General features: G+C 35.4%; 1 protein-coding gene across 1 annotated transcript in view; it reads left to right on the top strand.

Annotated features, from left to right (window-relative positions):
- The window catches only part of LOC113492626 (progestin and adipoQ receptor family member 4), a 67,208-nt gene extending 48,618 nt beyond the window's left edge, over positions 1-18,590 (top strand). Inside the window, exons 3-6 of the mRNA XM_026870184.1 lie at positions 9,212-9,315; positions 9,629-9,766; positions 14,127-14,267; positions 14,533-18,590. Of these exons, the coding sequence (XP_026725985.1) occupies positions 9,212-9,315; positions 9,629-9,766; positions 14,127-14,267; positions 14,533-14,598 (449 nt within the window). The 3' untranslated portion in view covers positions 14,599-18,590. The remainder of the gene's footprint in view (positions 1-9,211; positions 9,316-9,628; positions 9,767-14,126; positions 14,268-14,532) is intronic.
- Positions 18,591-20,922: the final 2,332 nt, after the last annotated feature.

Genomic DNA, 20,922 nt, shown 5'->3' with positions numbered 1-20,922 from the left:
ACAATATACATTTGGCTTTGGTGATTTTAGTAGCTAATTTTATTATAAGCACTTTTAAATCGATTTTTATGTAAACATAACTTAAAATTTTGTACGTATGTTAACATAAATTCATAAAAACAAACAAATACGGTTTATAACAGTTTTTAAACCAGAAGTAAATACGTAATAAAAAGAAATGCATAAATAATGTGAGGGGTGTTTTTATTACTTACTTATGCATTCATTGATGCAATTAATTAGTCATGACGAACTCGACCCGAAATACTTGACAAGTGGGACCAGAGGCCTTAATAATGTCAAGATTGTGGAAGCGAGACAGCACATTACACTATGCTTTGCGTCTCCCTTCCACAACAGTCACACTTACTTGAAGAACTAAAACAATCATGAAATATATATAAGAATTATTGAGGAAAGTATAAGTATATAAAGGATATTTTCTTTTTTTAATGTTTTTTAATATCGTCCAAAATTCGTTGTTTTGATAATCATTGTCTCGTATTGACTTGAAACCATTAGCAGGGAATATTACGTTTAAAATGAAACTCAATCAACTTCACTAATATTAAGATGTGGCACAGTTCTCAAACTTTCGTTATTCTTAGTTAACTTCAGTTCAGAAGTTTGTAAGGAGTACAATGTTAGTAAGTGGTACGACGTGGCACTGTCGCAGCCTTAGCTTACATTGTATGTTGAGCCGTACTGACATTGATTGAAAAATAGCTTTACATGGAAATTGTAACATTGATTGCCCTTAAAAATTACTGTATGTATTGTAGGAACTTAATTTCATATCTCTTGTCTGTCTTTGTTTGGTAAGTCATGATCAAGTTCATTACAAACTTGAACATATAAGTGTACTTCTACTTGTATTTATTAAAAAGTTTTTTTTTCTCCTCTATCTAAAGATGATCCCTAACTTAAAAATTAACTTTAAATTAAATAATTTAAAATTAATTATTTAATTTAATAATTAAATTATATTAACATACGCACACAATTTTTAATTTGAATACCTAACTTAAAATCTTAAATGTAAATGTGGCGCTGAAACTCTAAAAATGAAACTCCATTGAATCAAATTTATTAGTTCTCATCTACCAAATCTGACTCCGTAAATGTAGTGAACCTGCATCATGTTCATATGCTGATGTCAATATAGTCGTAGCTCATAGCTGTCAAGCGCCATACTTCAACCATTCACCATACTGACGTGGATACGCGGTTGTATCTACCCATGGATTTGATACTAATTCAATCGACTCGTATTGTGATTAAGATTGACTTGAGTATGCTTGGTGCCGACTAATTGGTATTGTAATGTCTGTAACTCTGTACCATTCAGTTGCTTTTGATTACTGACTGTTATGTTAATAGGATAGAGGAAATTTATTAGTTTTTGTAAGGTAAGATAAGAGTAAATTATATTACGAGACGGATATAAAATTACACAGTAAGTAGCTTTTTTTGCGGCTCGCGAGAATGTTGGTTTTCTGGAAAAAAGGTTTCTTTATCCTTTATTTCAAAGTTATGTTATTACCCATTGTATTTGTAGCAAAGATACTGAACGATTATTATATATTATGTATTTCACTTATATATAAAGAGAGGTTCTATGTTTTCACATAACAATAATTCATGTAAAGCAGGTGTATTACCTACACATAATCTGTTTGAACAAGAACAAGGCTTAGGTCACCTATTTGATCAGGACTGAGATTTGATGGCTGGCGTTTTGGATAGCGGCGTTCCGAACAAGCACTTTAATATTGCGTTTAATGTAGGTGTAGGTAGACAACGTTATGTAGTTAGGTATTTGTAGGTTTATCTAGGAACTCGACAAAAGGTCGTCTAGGTATTTTGACGTTTTAGAGGCAGCGAAAGCGTCCCCGTTTCTGTCTCCGTTACGTAACAGGTATACATTATAATCATGTAAAGAGACGCAGTTTAAAAGCAGTTAAATATAATTTTCATCTCCCTTTTTCCGTCCGAATGTATAAACTTCCATTTCACTCTGATCAATATTTCAATAATAAACGTCTCTACATAAAATTTTATGGTATAGGTTTGTATGGATTCCTTTCATTTAATTAAACTCTGAATACCTCGCTAATGGAATATTCCTTTGATTTGAAACATAAAGAACAAATAATGGCGAGGTTTTCTAGAAACATTGCTTTACATATTATTTTTTCGAAATGGCAAAAGGAAATAATTTCTCGAATTTCATCCAAAGAGTATTATTAAAATTCCATGAATAGTTTGTAATGCTAATTAATGTTACGAGAATGTTCTCTTTCTGTATTTGACATCTGACATTTTAACAAACATGAACGATTTGACTTCACGTTTTTTATATTTATTCGTTAAATTCTTCGCGTAACTTTCTCTGTTATAGTTTAGAGAGAAAGTAATAGTACGCGAAAATGTCCGCAGTAGCTGAACAAGTCTATGAAGGAGTCGATGGCTCGACGATGATCTTTGGCATGTTTTGTACATACACAGTTTTTGCAATGTATCTAAAATATAAAGGATTCAAATACATATAATTTTAAACTTTCCGTCTTTTTAATTCCAACTACGAATAAGGTAAACGGCTTATGATTACTTTTATCATAAAATATTTACTATATTAGTTGATAACTAGTTAGTACCCAGTGTGTCAAAAAAAAGAAATCTTCAAGATAGAAGATGTCTGCATTTTTATCATCTGAAATGGCGCTACCCTCAGACCAAGCATTGTGTTAAAACAGAAGCCGATTTATTGTGTCTTAAGAGGTCTACCGCAGAATTAGAATAGGCAGGCATTAGCTCTATCTCAGGCAGCTCTAGAAGCCTGGGGTTCTTTTAGTCAACGAGAATCCGATATATCCCCACACCGTATCTTTGGCATGGTTTGAAATCATTAGGTTTTTATCCGGAAAAATAAAGCATAATTAGGAATAGACATAAATTTCTTCTTTAATATCCAGTGATCAGAGATTCATTGTTCCTTCCAAGTGGATGTATATGACTTACCTAATTACGTAACAGAGCGAGCCGTGGCCGGTGAGCCCCAAACCGCCAGCCGCGAGCCGCGAACTGTACCGCGAGTGGCGAGCAATGCGTAAGCTTTATGTTGCAGTCGTTACTGCACTGTCGTCGCCTGTGCTTGACGTTTGTACGCATTTCACTCGATATCCAATATCAATAACATTTATTTGTATTATTAATTCCGATTGAATGATGCTCGATATCGAATAACATTATACTGTTTGTTAAAGCCCGAAATAGCTCTTTTAGACATGCCAAACCTTTTAGGTTTGCACTATTCCCTCAAAGTCATTATCAGCACTCGGCCAAAGGACGTACTGATTGTGAATTATTAATTATTTATATGCAATTGATTATACCCTAGACAACTATGAACTTACATTCAAGACTGCACAATAATTTCAATTTAAAATTCGAAAACATTATAAAAACACCTTCTGTGATACTAAATGGCACAACTGTCCCAAGTCAGCAAGTCCCCGATAATTACTATACAGTACTTCAGGTCGGAGTAACTAACAGAGCAACAACATTATATCACATTGAGTGCGGTTTAATTTAACCTGGAGGCAGCACGTGCCTCCACTGTTGTCTATTCAGGACCGAACAGTAACTGACTGCGACATCTGCAATTACCATCAAACACATGTCATTTAGAAAATCAATTTATTATAAACTACCACTTGAGAGCCAATTTTAGCAATGTTTTTATTGCAATGTTATGATGGACGTAGGATAAAAAGTTTTGTAGTACGGTATATTGATGTTCTAAAGACAAAGTCATATGTTTTCTTTTACTTTCCAAAGATATAAAAACGTGGCCAGTTTATTTATACTTGTCTATCACATTATTACGCTCCTGCTCAGTGGGTAGCTCTGCGTCTGACGTTACGTTCAGGGGGCCTACCATCGAAAGCGACAGCTTACCACACGATGTCGGGTATCGTCTCGCTTCCCAACAACACAACATACTTTACGAGATGGTACTCGTAGTAGGCCCCCATCCGTCGCTCACTGCCCCAGACAATACCTATAAAACGACTTTATTGTCTAGATTTCAGTCCACTGCTACTTCTTTTGTTTCACAGTGTTGTGCACTTAACGATTGTATGCAAGAATGTCATGCAAGAGTCAGGACTCCTCGGACTCGTACCAGATACCAGATACCAGGACTCGTAATAACTGTTTTTGGTCGTTTATGATTTTTATATTGGCTATTTCATTTCCAATTTTTTGTAGTTTTATTGTCGAATTGTAAATTTAACACTTAAGTTGCTAACACTAGCTGTTGACCGCAAGCCTGCCCGAAAAAAAAATTGAAAAGGATCCACGGGAACACAACATCGGGATAGTAACGATGTACCAAGTTTCGTCTAAATCTGTTCAGTACTATTTGCGAAAGCGGAACAAACATCCACACATACAAACTTTCGCGTTTATAATATTTGTATTAATTAAATTGACTGTTTTGAAGTCAGTAATACTCGTAGGTTATATGTATTTTGATCGGAAACACACGCGATGTGTTTTCGATAAAGTCATTTAATTAACACAACTTAAAACACTCACTTTCCTTATTGAACACTAAGGATACCCTCGGCTGTTCAAGTACCAAACACTCAGCACTGGACAGTGGCAACAGGTTAGCTTTAGAGGGGATGATAAGTATCAGCTGTTTTATATTACGTTAACTTTAACTCCGCTCTTGAAAACTTATCACGTAGCGAAGTATACCTATATAGGTGGGAACAACCGTTGACAAACGCAACTAGATTCACAAAACAAACAGAAATTAACAAGATGAAAAAAGTTGTGGCTGCATTAGAAAACTAAACCGAATTCGGCATCACAAAAGAGTTCTGTATAAATGACAGTATTTTCAATTTCGCTTTTTACCCTATCAAACACCGTGTAATTATACTAAAATCATAATGTTACTGGTAATTAAAAGTTTTTGTTTGCTTCAATCTTCGTAATCACCCTAAACACATGATAGCAACAAATAATTGAATCGTGAATAGAAGATGTCACAGGCACTTATTTGTTAAGTTTATTACTTGCAATACTTGCTATTTTTAAGAGGCTTACGTAGGGATGGAAGGGAGAACGTGCAGGTACCCTTAGATAATTCGAATTTAAATGGAATAGGAACAACATTTTGGGTATCTATCGCCGTCTCATTAATATTACGGTGACTGGGTGACTCTTTAACGTAAACGTGCTTAATTTATTTTAATTAAATGGGTTGAACAGACATAATAAGGCTTTGACTCTGAATCGAGAAACGGTTAACAAGTAATTAATGTTTTTCGTCGTTAAAAAAGTTAGTCCTTTCTTTTAATGAATTCTAGATACGCGTACTATTAATGATACACGCGAAAATAAATGTGTACGTGGTTTCCAACAAGCTTCAATACCTTGGGAACAAAGAGTTATAAAAACGGAACAGATCGAATAGACTCCGTTTTCAGAGGGCCTCACCTCCTCATAAAGTAAAGAAATATTGCTCCTGTAAAAGCGAGACAGCTGACTAGGTGTAGCGCGGCGTCTCGCTTCCACAACTGCAACAATACTACGTTGTTGTGGTAGGCCTTTCAGGTTAAGCTATCACGAACAGATGACAACATACAATCCGTCCGAGTGGACTGTAGCCGTCTGTGTTCGGTCATATATCAAATGTTAGTGAGCATTATATTAGTGGTTACGGCTATAAGGCATCGCTCTTAGATGACATGGAGGAGTCAGTACTTAAAGACAGTGGTCGATCGAAACAAAAGAATATAAATGATGTTTATTTTATTCTTATTAGATTTCAAAATAATACAATTGCAATTCTTTAACTGCAAATTTTTTTGTCACATAACTAAAACAAAACCATTTAAAAATTAAAATCTTGAAACCGGTCGAAATTCCACAAATTTTATAAATTACACAGAAAACTTCAGCTAGCAAATCAAATAAAAGAGCAACTTAAAAGCAAAGCTTCTCCTTAAAGACGAACAGCTACAAAAGTCCGCGTCGCCTTAAGCCTTAACAGATCCAAGTTTTAACTGAAACATCGCCTTAAGCCTCGCTGGACAAAAGATACATCAAAGTGTGACAAGTCTTTGTTACAGCTACAGCTACACTCCAGGGACTCGTAACTCGTAAGCCGGAAAACTGGAACGCATTTGCCAATTGAAAATGTCATGTACGACCTTACATGGAAAGACGTTTTGATTTAAATGCCGGGATTCCAGGCTTTTACATGTTTATATTTTTTATTTTGTTGATATATGATAACAGTATTTGATTGATTGACAACACACTGAATTTTTATTGTGATCGCAAAATGCTTAAGAAAATAGGAATAGTTTCAAATTTAATCTAATTACCCTTCATTCATCGGCCATTATAAATAGTAGAATCGGGGCCTAGATGGAAGACGAAACATCTTGATTATATCAATTATACATATGTATTAATAACACATCCCTTATTAATGATCATTCTTTCCGTCAACTTCGTGTTCGTCATAATACCATAATTTTCTGGTGTAAAGGGAAAAGTGCTCACTAAACATATATCATGGCTCCTTTTACAGTGTGAGTGTCAAACAAAAAGTTACTGCCAGAGACGTTACTTGCGTTTCATTGTTTCCATTGCTATCGTAAAAATATAATGCGACATCCGTAAAGTCCTGTGCAGAAGAAGTTTTATATAGGCTGCGAATCTCAAATACCTATTTATTTATACAGTATCAACAAAATATACAAACTGTATTTCAAGTTAGCATTTATTCAAAATGAAAGATGAATTATAGTTCTTCTATTGAATAATTTAGAATACAGTAAAGCTTTTGTTTAATAGTATAATGCTTCTCGGTAAACAACGCACAGCTTTTACAGGTGAACAAAACAATAGATCTCACTGCATTGTTTTACACTTTGAATAATAGCCTTGTATTTAAAACTCCGAAACCATTATTTTAGTTATTTTCAGTTAAGGGACTAACACAGTTATTTACTCGTAAAAGTATAAATTTAGTAATATATCGACAATCATCTTTCTGTCTGCATGTGCCATCTCTTTCATGATTTATGGCCTGTTAATCTAAGTTAAGAGTTTCTTTTTATATTTTCTTTATAGAACCTATTTAAGTTCGAAGTTAAGCTGATCCATCATTTTCTCGAGCGATCATCCAAAATAAACTTATACGATGATGACTAACTTATGTTCGTTCTTATATCAACCGATTTAGTTATTAATGGAACTTCATTTCTATGGCAGCACTTAGGCTAAGTACTTAGCAGATGTATTCCTCTCAAATCGCCGCACGAACTTATTTTAATTCAACGTAAATATTTGAAAATCTTCCACGTGAAAGGTTATCTTTCTTTAGCCAAGCTTCTTTAGAGAATAGAGGCTCTTTTAACATAATATTTTAACAACTAAGGCATATTTTTACTTAAAGTGAAAATGACTTTAAATAATGTTACTTAATCTTGTCATATCGAATGACTAATCCTTACGCTTAAAGTGGAAAATCCCGGGACGACCCCCACGCGGCAAACACGAGGGCGGGAACTAAAAATACTCGGCGAAGGGAAAGTGGAGAATATTTACTTAGAATATCGACCCTCATACTGAATTACAAAATACTGTAAGGCAAGGAATGACATAAATCGACTTTTCATTAAAATCACAGGTTGTTTTTCATTATATTTATTAATTAGAGTGTGATCTCAGTTGTTCTGGATACTTCACTATGTTTTATATTTAGTGTATTGCGACGATCGCTGTAACAATAGCGGTAGAACTAGGTATGAAAATGACTAAGAGAAATAATAACAACTCAAGTGCGAGTCGATTACAAGTAAATTTAATGTGACTAAATTTATTTGTTATCCTTTATTAACATTTGTTTTAAGAGCGGCTACAGAACTTTTAACTTTTAACTGTCTAGATATTACTCAGTAATATGGTTTAGATTTTACTCTTTGGGTACGGAACCTTAAAAAGAATCTGATCTCCACAAAATCTAATATTGTTTTGTAAAATGCCGCCTAAGCGTGACCTATTTTAAGTCAAGTCAAGCTCATAGTATTTTCGATCGGATCACGTCCTAATACTTATGTATCAGAAAGAAAAGAAAAACGAAAAGAGTGATTCAAAAGACAATCATTTTTTCCTCTATAACCAGAACTCGGGATAACCTTTTGATAATGTGAAACATTCCTACTATTCGTCGGACAAAACTACAAACTCATGTTACGTAGTAAACGTTTTATATCCATTTACGTGTTTGCTGTTATAACATACGGGTACAGTTTTTGTACTCTATTTACTATCGCAATTTTGTTGCGCGTGATAAATTTTAACATCCCTCTAGTTTTGTTTTGACCTATTTCGGAATGGTTTCGTTACGATCCGAGCTTATACTATAATAACAACAATTTTCCCAAGAGGCCTACTAACAGGGCTTAGAAAATATTGTTTCCTAAGCTTTTGGGGCGAAACCGGCGAAATATCTTGTCCGCTAACCGCAGGCTTTACGGTCGGCAATAAAACCTGCGCGGAAGGACCGACAGACCGTCATTAAAAACGCATCCATCACTGGATCGGCTGCCAGCCTTATTTATATAACGTCGCGTACATGTAATCAACTTTTACGGTTTTACTGACTTGCAAGTTAAGGCACTCCTAATTTAAGTCCCCGTAGTGTGTCAAGGATAAATTTTAAGTAAAGATGGTCGAATAAACGACTAACATTTGAACAAATACTCGCTTTTGTAAAACATTCGATTCATGTTTTCAAATACAATTTAGAAATGCACATTTTTACGTGCCCTACATACTACTTGCCAACAACGTTCGAAAATTGTGTAACGAGTAAGGGCGTTTATTAAAAATTTCATGAAGAGCTCTTGGGCTTTGGCAAGATGCCCGGATAACAAAAAAATATGATAAGTGTCTTGAAAACACAATTTTAATGTTATTTTCTTTAACTTTTAGTTCTCCGTAGGTCACTTTTGATTAAATTCACTAGTCAATTGAATGTTGTTTAAAGTTTGGGTCCATTTTAATTTGTCATTCGGAGAAGTCATTTTGAAGTTGAGGATTTATAGTCTTGATACTGTCCCTTTGTCTATACTGCAAGATCACATTGTAATAAAATCACGTTCGTTGTCCACAGGCGCCATCCCGATGGTGACGGCCACAGTGTACTGCGCGCCGGCGCCGCTGCGGAACCTCGCGCTCGCCGTCTACAGTCTCGGCAGTCTGCTGGGGCTTTACAAGGTAAAAAATTACCCTATGGTAATGTTCATATAGAGGAAAATAAATGAACCCTAAAATACTCAGGAGCATGCGATAACATTGGATAGACAGACGTGGTAAAATTAAAGCAGGCGTTTGAGTATTTTCCCATAAAGCTTATATGTCAATTAATTAATACAGAAACATTCGCTTGGATGACTAGGATCCCGCTAGGGTAAAACGATATATGTAAATGTATAGGTACGAAGATTGAAAGCGTCGGCTCAACAACAGTGGAACAGGATATTCTATGTAGGAGGGAAAATATTCGATAAATAATGAGTATTGTCATCAGGCGATGCGCGCGTGGTCCCCGTGGGAGCGGCGGCTATGCTTCGCGGCGCCCTTCTGCATGCGCGTGCTGCTGGCCGGCGCGCGCGCAGCCCGCCTAGGCGGCGGTGACCCCCACGCTATACTGCATGTTTTTTTGCAGGTATGCAACAATATTATTTTATAATATAAAAACGTAAAAAGTAATTAAACCTGACACCTTTAAATCCGAATATGGTAATGGACGGTCTCTCTAAAAGTTCGAAAATATCGTTTATTACCGAACCTATTTGGATCAACCATAAAATTTCTTAGACGCTGATGTAGAGTGCAATTATCAGAGCCCGCGTAATGTCGGCATGGTAGCGAACTGGCGCGGCTCCAGTGGACCTGCGCTGACAGCTGGTATTTATTGTCCACTTGGATTGCAGCGGTGACGTCATCAACCTACCATGGCCAACGCCGGCCGTAACAAACATTGAAGCTGTATGTTCAGCTAGTACACCCTCTTAAAAGTACTTAATGTTCAGTTTTAATATTCAATTATTTAAACTCATACTAATGTCCATTATAATGTATTGAACTTTGCCAGTAAACGGCATTATACTCTTTTTAGTAGGTAACTCATTTGTGTATAGATATTTCAAAACATGGATTAGTTGACAATAACACAAGATGAAGAGTGTGAGGAGCAAAGTTCTGTTAGCTCTCGCCTAAATAATTACCTCATGTTGTTTCAGTTCGGTTTACGACACAGCATTATATATCCATGCTAAAATTTCGGAGTTAACCGGGTTAACATATATATAACCGAATATTATTGACTGCAAAATGAACTTAAATTGTCTACATTAATGTACAACAAAAATAACACAAGTCAACGTGATTAAAGACTGTAGTTCTCGAATGACTACTTTCTAATAGAAGAAAAATTGTTTCCTTCCAATAACATTAAAAAGAACTTTTCCACGGTTTGTTTATTGACATTAATGTTTGTTTAGTGATGTTATTATAATTGTTTATTGATTGCTCAGTGGGCGAGCAGGCAGTGGGTAAATGGGTAATGTGTAACACGCGAGCACGGAGCACGCTGACTCACGCCCCGCGCCCGCTGTTGAGCAACTGTTGTGGGCTTAGTTATAGGGGTTGAGTGTCCGGGCTATGCGGGGCAAACATGAAACGCGCTGATGTTAGGGGTGGAATGTAAGGAAATATGTTGAATTATTTTGCATAAGCAGTAAAAAAAATGCATATATGAGAAATGTGCCAATATTTCTTTTAATAATTTATAATTGATTACTTGCAGTGATTGAAATGAACTTAAAGTTATTAACACCGATGAAAAGCTTTTCATAAGACAACTTGCTGTTTAGAAAGTATAAAAGGAAATCTTAGGAAGCGCGAGTAGGCCACAAATAAGTGTCTTAGAAACTCGGATTTACAGTTAAGGCTGAGGTTGAAAACCACTGAAGTAATGAAGTTTAGTGTGACTCCAGGGACAAAATGCTAGGTTACCCGCTACAGACTTAATAAGACAAGACGATAATTTGTCGAAAATTTACAATATGTTTGTATTGCCGTTCTCGTTATTTATATTAAGAAATAAAATGAAACAATTTTTTGGATGAGCCAGTAATAACTCCAGTTCACACAAAATATTTTTAATTAATTATTTTAGAACACCCATGTATAAAACAGTATCATTTGAAAATCGTTATTATAGAAAAATCTTTTACCCGACAAACGAAGGGATACGATAGATACTCCAAACATTAAGATGAATAAAATCCCCAACATTGTAGTTCCATTAACCGTAATGGCGGAGAAACAACAAAATAATTAATACTGTTGTTACGTAGTTATAAGTTAGTTGGTGGAACAATCCCGGGATTCGTAGCATCCCTTTCAATACGCACACAATGGGGCTGGCGCGCTGCCAAATGACTCCGGTTGGGTTCCGCACACAGGGCCAATATAAATGGCTTCAAGCAAGATAATCATTCTTCCAGAACGTTTTTAGAACTTGCCCTTTTTCCACTGAACCCACTTTTAGGGCGAGTTTTGAAACATATTAAATATCTACGGGTGAACGCCTTGATCATTGCTACTTAAAAACAACAATATGTTATATCACTATTATTCGCTTTAAATACAAGAAAGTAAAGGCTAGGGAAATTACGTCTCCCTTACTGGTTGTAGACACCATACACTGTCTCTATAATCTTTTATTTAACTCTACGTTTGAAATTCGCAATAGTATCCATGAAACTGTTCAAATAATCCTACAAAACAAGCGACAGAGTGTAACGAGTGTATGTATAAACAAAACACCAAGGCTTGAGTACGTAGCGTTGATAATATTACAAAAGGAGATGCCATTGAAACAGGCGGAACCGGCGTGTTTTCCCATTATCTTTTCAAGTGTTCGTATTCTACAGATATATGGTTATAGGTACCCGGCTCAGTACGAAAGCGAATAATAAAAATCTTGAACATTTCTTTGTGTACCGAGATTAAATCGTATAGCAATGTATATAGAAAATATAATTCGAATATGAGTAGATTTAACAGCGAAGTAAGTGTCTTACTTGGTGTCGTAGATAATATTTATTTAGTGCTTAGGAACTTATTTATTATTACTTTTTGAGATAAAGCAAAAATAATTATACTGATACGTGATTCAACTTATTAACTCTATGTTAAACCAGCTATCTTTAAGTACATTGAAATATATAAATTTACAGGTGTTTATAAATGCAAAATTACGACAATAGTGATTGGAATTTCCTTATTTTGAATGCTTGGTATTTAGCCATATACACGATAAGATAAAGCTGAATGTATCCTGCAGGCGTTGTTATTACTTCAGGTATTTACCTTATCGTACATAATAGCAGTCACACTTGTAATGTCCACAATAAACATTACCGGGAAACATAAAAGGAAACTGTACCTCCATCCATGTAATGAGGTACTTAGGTCCAGTATAGGCGATGATCCAGAATATTGTAAGGATGGTTGTTCCGTTGTTCCGTAGGGATGGTTTACTTGGTTTGAAGGAACTGCTCAAGCGTTATATTCTCTGGCGTGAAGCCAGCTCCTTCATGTTACGACGAGTTTCTGGCACACAGAGGAGGCAGATGGTCTCCGCATCTATCATGGTTCTAGTGGACTAGTTTGAAGACAATTTACCTAACATGCTGAAAAGTAACAAAAATAACTTAACTGAAAATAAAGCTGAAATCATAACTAGGTTACTGATAAATTTAAACTTACTATTTGTATTCCAGTCGAGACTAGACAAATTGAGGTTATTTCTGTTCGGGAAAATGAACATTTGAAATAATAATAAACACAGAATAATCCGACGCAGGCTAATGTATAATTGGATCGCAGTGCGTAAAGCGATTACACAGTTCGTTAGCTACAAATGAGACCGCTCCACTCTATGGCTTCGGTTATGAAAAGCACAATTAACGGACGCTGGTTATCAACTGCGAATACAGAAGCTGGTTAGTTATGAAATCCAAAACAAAAACCGGTCAAGTGCGAGTAGGACCCGCAACACTGCGGGATTCGTACCTACTAATAACCAAAGAAAAAATCAAATGGTCACCTATTAAATTCATTGCCGTCGTAACGTTGCTCAATCCCGACTTTTTTGCTATTATAGCAGCATCCTAGTCACTTGTGAAGGGATTCCGTTTTACCCTTTTGGTCTAGAACCCTATAAAACACATATCTTTCAACTTCTAATTATGTTTCCTTTACTTTTATACGATATTTATCATCGATTTGATGTCGTCTGCCCATGTCACCCTCGGCGTACCTGGATGAATATTTTGTACAGGTAATTTGATCGCTAAAAGGCATTCATCGCTTTTAATGTTTATCCCGCTACATAAATAAATAATGTATATTTCCAATTACGTCACTGAACCATCTGTTACCTGTATAGAAATATACATCAACCATCGTATTAATATTTATAAATCTTAGTCTGCACTACGTTTGCACTATTCATTATTTTCCTGGTATATTGTGCTTACTATAAGTATTATGATTCACGACGATCACGATCACGACGTGATTAATCATAAATTTATATATCAAAATGTATGGGTATACAAATATGCTTATAATAATAAGAAAATGCAGTTTAAAAATGTTTTTCTTTTTATTCTTTTACATTCTTGAAGTGCACGCGAGTAAATTATTTTGATAGTAGATGTTACGATACAATAAATTATTAGTAATGTTTGAGGAACTGTGCATTATAAAAAAATACCTTAAATAACTAAGCCTCACTGGTCTCAAAACTTTATTAATAACTCGAATTTCTGGACATCTCACGATCGACAGTTTTGCTTAAACTTTGCTTTGACGATCCACCATCGCTTCTCAACGTAAAAGTATTGCAGCTGTGGAAGAAAGACGCCGCTACTTGCTGAGCGGTGCGCGCTCTCGTGTCGACAGCTACAGCATACTTCTTGATTTAATGAATATTTTTCTTTCTGCTCCAGGATGCAGTGTCCCTGGGAGGCGGCGTGATCGGCGCCATGCATATACCTGAGAAATGGTTCCCTGGCACCGTGGACCGCTGCCTCAACTCGCACAACATCATGCACGTGCTGGTCGTGCTCGCTGTCTACTCCATGCACCAGGTTCGATCATCTACTCTATTAACGTAATACGAAGTATTCGCTACGTAAACTCTACATCATTAATAACACGTGCTAAGAATATTATTGGTGAATACTGAATTCGCGTTGCGGACTCTGCTCAGTGTGGAATAATATTATGCATTTAGAATAAATTTTCTCTGTTCTACAACTTGCAACTTCTTCCAATTGTATTTTTCTAACTAGTCCAACTACGATGGCTAAAACAGTTTTCTTAATTTCGTAACACATTGCGTTGTGTTTCCAGGTGACAACGCGCGACATAGAGTGGATGTCTCGCGTGGACTGCCGCGCGCCGCTGCGCCACCTCTGACGCAGAGCGCGCGCCATTTCCCGCGACTTGTCGCTCCTCGCCGCGTCTAGACGCGTCCGCTCATCGCCTCCGTCTATTCAACTTTATTCACTTCTACTGAACTCACGCACGCTATGTTAAGGCTTCCTAAGTCGCGGTTTTGGACTTGGACAGCTATGATTGTAGAACCGTAAGACCAAACGAGTGGACTATAGAATATCTGGTTGGAAATCGAATATAATTGAAAAAAGACTTGATTAGTTTAATCTGCACATGCAACTAGAAAAATACTTGTTTGTACCTATTCAAGTATTATCCTATACCTACTATCATATTTCAAATTATCAAAAATAATCAAGCTCATATTTGTGCGACTTCACAAATAAGTCACAAAGAGTACATCAGAAAACAACCTTCGCTGAATCAAAACTTTTTACTATCGGATACGTATTAGTATCTTTAAATCTAATTAAATAAGTATTTCGACATTCTATATGATTGTAAATCGTCTGCTTTTTGACGCGCCTAATGTAAATCAACTTTGCTTTTCAACTTACTACAACTTGTCTGGAATGTCTAAAAGAGTAAATCTTAAAATAGAAATGACGAAACTGTAGTGTTGTTTGGAAAGCGAACAGTCTTCCCAACTTTTGAGCTAAGGTCGATTATAAAGATATCGTAAGAAAACCTCCAAAAAAGTCTTCGTAGGATAAATACATTATCCTGAATGGGAAACGGTGTCTTCTGAGGAGCACGTTAGCTTTAGAAACTTGGACGTCTGACAGATGATTAGATGATAAAGTTAGATGTGCAAAAACTCTTCCTAATAAGATAGTTTATCATTTGGTCTTATGGAAATGGCTGTAGCTTAGACGATAAAGTAGGTTCTTAGCGTCTCCACACCGTATTGCAGAGATCTAGCTGCCGTACCTATATCACATACCTGGTGTCAATAATAAACATTGTAATGAAATAGACGCAATGTAATGAAATAGCAATCTATGTAAACGACCTGCAAGTCCACTCTTGAATTTAATTCCAACTGATGTCAAAAGCCATGACTAGCAACGTGAGTCTTGCAGTCATACGATACAATACTGTCAACATCCTGACTAGTTCCGCCTAATAAACAAACAATTTAAAAAGTAATAAAATCGATAATGTCTATTTTTAAGAATTGAATTCAAGACGAGGCTTAAGCGGTGTTGTGAGTCATACATACTGATTTTTTTCTCAACTGTCAAAACTATTTGAAGAGTCTCAGTACTCAGGGTTCCGTTAGGGCATAACGGAACCCTGAGTACTATCAAAAAGCATTTAACTACTTATACTAATATCAACATTCCAAATGTCAGAATAAATATCTATTTTAATGTTATCCAGTGGACGACGCATAAAGCTAAATTAAACTTGCGCTACTATCCGTTATTATGTAAAAATGACAAGACACATTTACATTAAAATCAAAAATAGCAAAGATAATAAATACTTCTTGTAATAGAGACGCATGATGTAACTCGCATTTAATCCTTGCTTTAAATAGGGTCAGTCATTTATTCAGATAACTGACACATACTTTGCTGTCTTCTTTACATTATGACGGAAAATCTACATGTCGTTTCGTGAGAAATTAAATTGTTAGTTGACAATATCGCGGCCTATACAATATTATAATAGTATTAAATTAATAACGGGTCGCCATTAAGATTGGATCCTTCTTACCACAATATGGAAGTGAAGTCATTAAACAATAACTAGTTAACTACACTAGATCACTTACTTAATAGTTATAATAATTAGCGCGATAAGTTAACGAATGTAATAGCGGTTATTTTTAATGAAACGAACACTTCAAATCTTATTAAGCTTAAAGAATAGTTTAATTATGGTATTGGAATATTACACACATTTTTTATAGAATAGGAAAATAAGGAGTTGACTTTGCATACTGGCTTTTGAATGCGTCATGGAAACGTCAAGAAATAGGAGGGCTTGATATATATTATGCGAGGGCTACCGTCACCGACATTTTATTTAAACTTTTATATTAAGTACTCTGCTATATTTATTCTTAACCAAGAACATCCCGTCACACTTTTTGGCTCTACATCCCATACCTACGGATAAAAATATACCGAGCAAATGAACTCATTTTTTAAAATTCGTTTCTTTCGGATTAACCTCTTGACTGAGCTATATTTTATTAAATAAAATATTCTGAACTTTTTCAGTAACTTCTAGTCGCATTTAATAATTATCTATTTACATTTATTTTCAAATCTTTCTAAGATAATTTTTGTTCTTTGATTAATCATAGTAATTATCTATTTTAAATACTTTAAAAGCTTCTATTTGTCAATTTATTTTGTAAACATATCATTTTCGATAATATTAATTATACATTTGTTGTAAGGATTATGCCTTTAAATGTTGAATACATTTGGTAAGCAATGCATGGTCGGCAAAACCAATTAGAGGTACAAAATTTGACATGAAAAACTAAGCTAGGCGTTTAGGCGTAACGATTTGCGATATCCACATTGCTTTCTGCTTTTAAAAACCTTGAAGCTTAGCGTTACTTCCTAACACTTCTCGAACCAAAATGTCAACCGAAAATATCGCATTGATATAGAATGTTTTACTTACAATAACCAAGTGGTTATCAGTAACCAATCGTTGGTATATTTTTATATTCTCGGTGTTGTGTGCTTCGCAGCTTATATACAATGCATTGCAAGTGAAAATGGGATTCTATCTCTTTCTTACACGACCTCTCTTAGTCTGTTTGATAGTTTTACTTAACTAGTGGTAATTGTAGCAACTGTAGTTAGGTAGTTTACGAGCAATAAATAGACGACAATTGTTACGAAATTTGACAAAAGTAGTCAAATTTACTTTTAACACAAAACGATTGCATACAAATTTACACAATAATAATTGTTGAAGAATATTTTTAACGCATCTTTTTGATGGCTTTAGTGTTCTACTTTTGTCAAACTTCTATTGTTTTAATTAATTATTTATTAAACGAAGTAGTGTTTTAGAAGAAAACGAAGTGTACTTGAGGTTTTTTACTAGTGGTTGTCGATGTCTCGCGAGCGCCGAGCGCGCGCAAGCGGCTGGAGGGCGGGCTCCGGGCAGGGCCTGGCCCGCGATGCGCGCTCCCTCTGCCCTTCAGAACAACATCAATTCAATAAACTCGGGACTTTCATTTATATTTTTGGAAAACGATATTTCAACTAGGCAAATATTTACAATATCACATAGGTTATTTTTCTGTAAAATTACATCAGCAATTGCGAACATACGCGATTTTGTTTTGTCGGTCAAATTTGTTTATTGAACTGCTAGTTAAAACATCTGTGACATCCTACTTTCCGCGATATCAATTATTTACATTGAGTATATAGATTACTGGAACCACTTTTATATAAAGTTATTTAGGTCGACGAGTCAAAGTGTCACCCTCAAGTTAACTGTGTAGGGGTTAATTAAGAAATTATACATTATAATAAAACACGTCAGTGCTGAAAATAGACGTTGGTAGTGATTGCACGGTTACCGACTAGTGAAATGGACAAGTAAATACAAAGCTTTACAACTGTAGCCTCGATTGGCACCCATCACCAGTGTCATTATAATACATTTAGAAAAATAATAAACCTGCAATAATATATGACACCTTAATTAAGTTATTACTTTATTTGTAGTCGTACTTAGTGTGTCAAGACGTTGAACATTCCTGGTTTTGTAAGCAATTAAGAGGAGTAATAAAGTTTCACTATAATTTGTAAGAGTTATCGTCAGTAGGATATAATGATGAGCAATATGACAGTATTTAATACTACATAAAGTATCTGTTATAATTGTTTACGAATTGACTTCGGGAAACCGTCGTATTACGCGTATTTGCACTTATCTTGAAAGTATTCATAGTAATTGACGATTATATTATTGAACAAAATCCTCAAGCTGTAGACGTTGAAGAGATTATTAAAGTTTATTTGAATTCATGGCTTGGCTTTTATTTTACCTAACCCCTACTATACCTATTCAGAAGCAGTGTGTAAAATTATTAGGTATAACAACTTTCATGAGGCGGAAAATGGAGACGCATGCAACAATGATACTTGTAATGTGTAATTATTATACACTCGATGACTCAAATCGTAATCGCTATGGTTTGCAGTTTTAAACTATAGTCAATTTTATAGTAATGAGACGACGACATATTGCGTGATATTTAAGGTTTGGGGCTTACCCGGTAAGAATTGACGTAAGTTCAAGGCATCTGCGAAAACAAAAGCATTAAAATGTTTTTTCCTTACCAGGAATCCGGCTGATATAAACTACTGCATTAAGCGCATGACCTCATTATCAACTTATCAATCATTCCATATTTGTATACATTTTTGGGATTATCCAATTCAACGGCTATCATAACCTTATGCGTAAGACTTTGCACTTGGGGAAGCGAGATGCCGCCTTACTTAATAATATTATCCGTACTGCTCGGGGGTTGCATCGGTCAAATAGCAAAAATAACAATACTTTAAACTAATTTGTTGAAGAAAACGTTTGATCGTTTACCAGTTCATTATGAATAGGTTATCTTATTTAAATTTGGTTGTACGGTTGTGTGAACGTAGGTATCACCCAAAATAAAATAATAAATCTCAATAAAAGTAGGTACCTATCTTTTCATAATATGTATAAACCGATTTTCTCTAGAAAACAGCTCATTAGATATTTAAATAACACAAAAAAATGCAACGAAGTCATTATCAATTTTTTTATTAACTTTTTTGTGTGATATTTCGCAAAAAAAAATCCTTAAGAAACTTAAAAGTAGCGGACATCAATCCACCGCAGGCGTTCGTGGAGAGAGCAAGTCTCGTTTGGTTAAGTTAACATTACAGCTGGAATAACATGAGACGGGAATAGTTAGCAGCCGTCAAATGGGCAAAGTCCTTAGCCCTGGGTATCCCCTAAAATAATCTAAGTTTAACATTAAAATTAGAAATCAAGCACTTTTCTCGATTATTCTATGTTTTTCTTGATACCTCTTTTACAAATTCATGAAGGGCGAAGTCCATGCAATTTCAAAAAGTTTTATATACTTTGAAATAAGATCGATTTTAACACCTGAGGTTTAATTAAAAACTATGTACGTAGGTACGCAGTCGCCCTTCATATACCACTTATTATGTGTCATCGTAAATTTGTAAATTCGAAGAGAAGGGTACTTACTTACGTCACGAGATAATATCGGAAAAAGCAGACGTCAACAGCCCGCATCGGCAAGGGATAAACCAGAAGTAATATAGGAAATAATCTTATAACATTTTACACAAGATTTATGAATATTCACTATTGAAAGGCTATCGAATTGAAGACAATGAAAAACAAATCTTTGTTTTTTATCTGATTACTGAGAAATAATTAACTGTGCATCCATTTGTCATAAATTTTTTAGACATAACGATGTTTACTGTGAATGTTTTATTTAATCGCTTTCAAGAAATAATATTTTTTTATCTAATAGCAACACAAGGAAACAAGAAATGAGTTGTTTCGAAAACAGGTATTCTAAACCTGTATTCCCACCCTAACGGCTTTGCAAGCTGTCTTTTACCCAAACCATATTACTACACACGAAAAGAAAAAATGTTTCTTTTTGTGCAGGTCAACAATGACGTCCACAAAAAACTCAAACGCCTGCAGGATTTATCGTTATCCGTTATACGTATCCAGCCAAGATGGCTGAGATGGTTCCGGAACAATGACGCCGATATTTGCCTTCTCTTCACTCTTTCTACCTTCTCTCTTTACACCCTTAGTAAAACTACTTGCTTGTTCACAAAATTTGTTACCAGGGGCCCATTGCCGCTATTTACAATGGCCAATGAATAGCGGGAACAGAGAAATGTTTGTCATACTTCTTGCTGTATTTCCTCCGCGCTCTTCTTCCCTTTTTTTTTTTTTTTTTTCCGGGGAAATCCTCATGGACTTTCTCCGCCCTGGGGAAGGCGGAGAGGTGTGCCGGACTCCTACCGGCTAAAACCACCGGAGTGCTTCACCCTTCCCTTGTAACTGAGACCACGGGGACGCAATGCAAACTACCGCGATGCGCTCTTCTTCCCTGCTGTAGCCAGATGCAACAAAGATACGAAGAATATAAGTATATTTGACGTAGGTAAAAATATCCCTTCTCGAATCGAACCGATTGGACCCGCATCTACTTAAGCCTTATCTATTCAAACAAATGCACAATGGCAAGGTGAAGATTTTCGTCAGTTTATTGACGTCAACAGCCCTTTATTATCTAAACATTAGGTATTTCCT

The sequence above is a fragment of the Trichoplusia ni genome, chromosome 4 (assembly GCF_003590095.1).
Source record: "Trichoplusia ni isolate ovarian cell line Hi5 chromosome 4, tn1, whole genome shotgun sequence".
Taxonomy (NCBI): Eukaryota; Metazoa; Arthropoda; class Insecta; order Lepidoptera; family Noctuidae; genus Trichoplusia; species Trichoplusia ni.
This window is presented reverse-complemented; position numbering and strand designations above follow the sequence as displayed.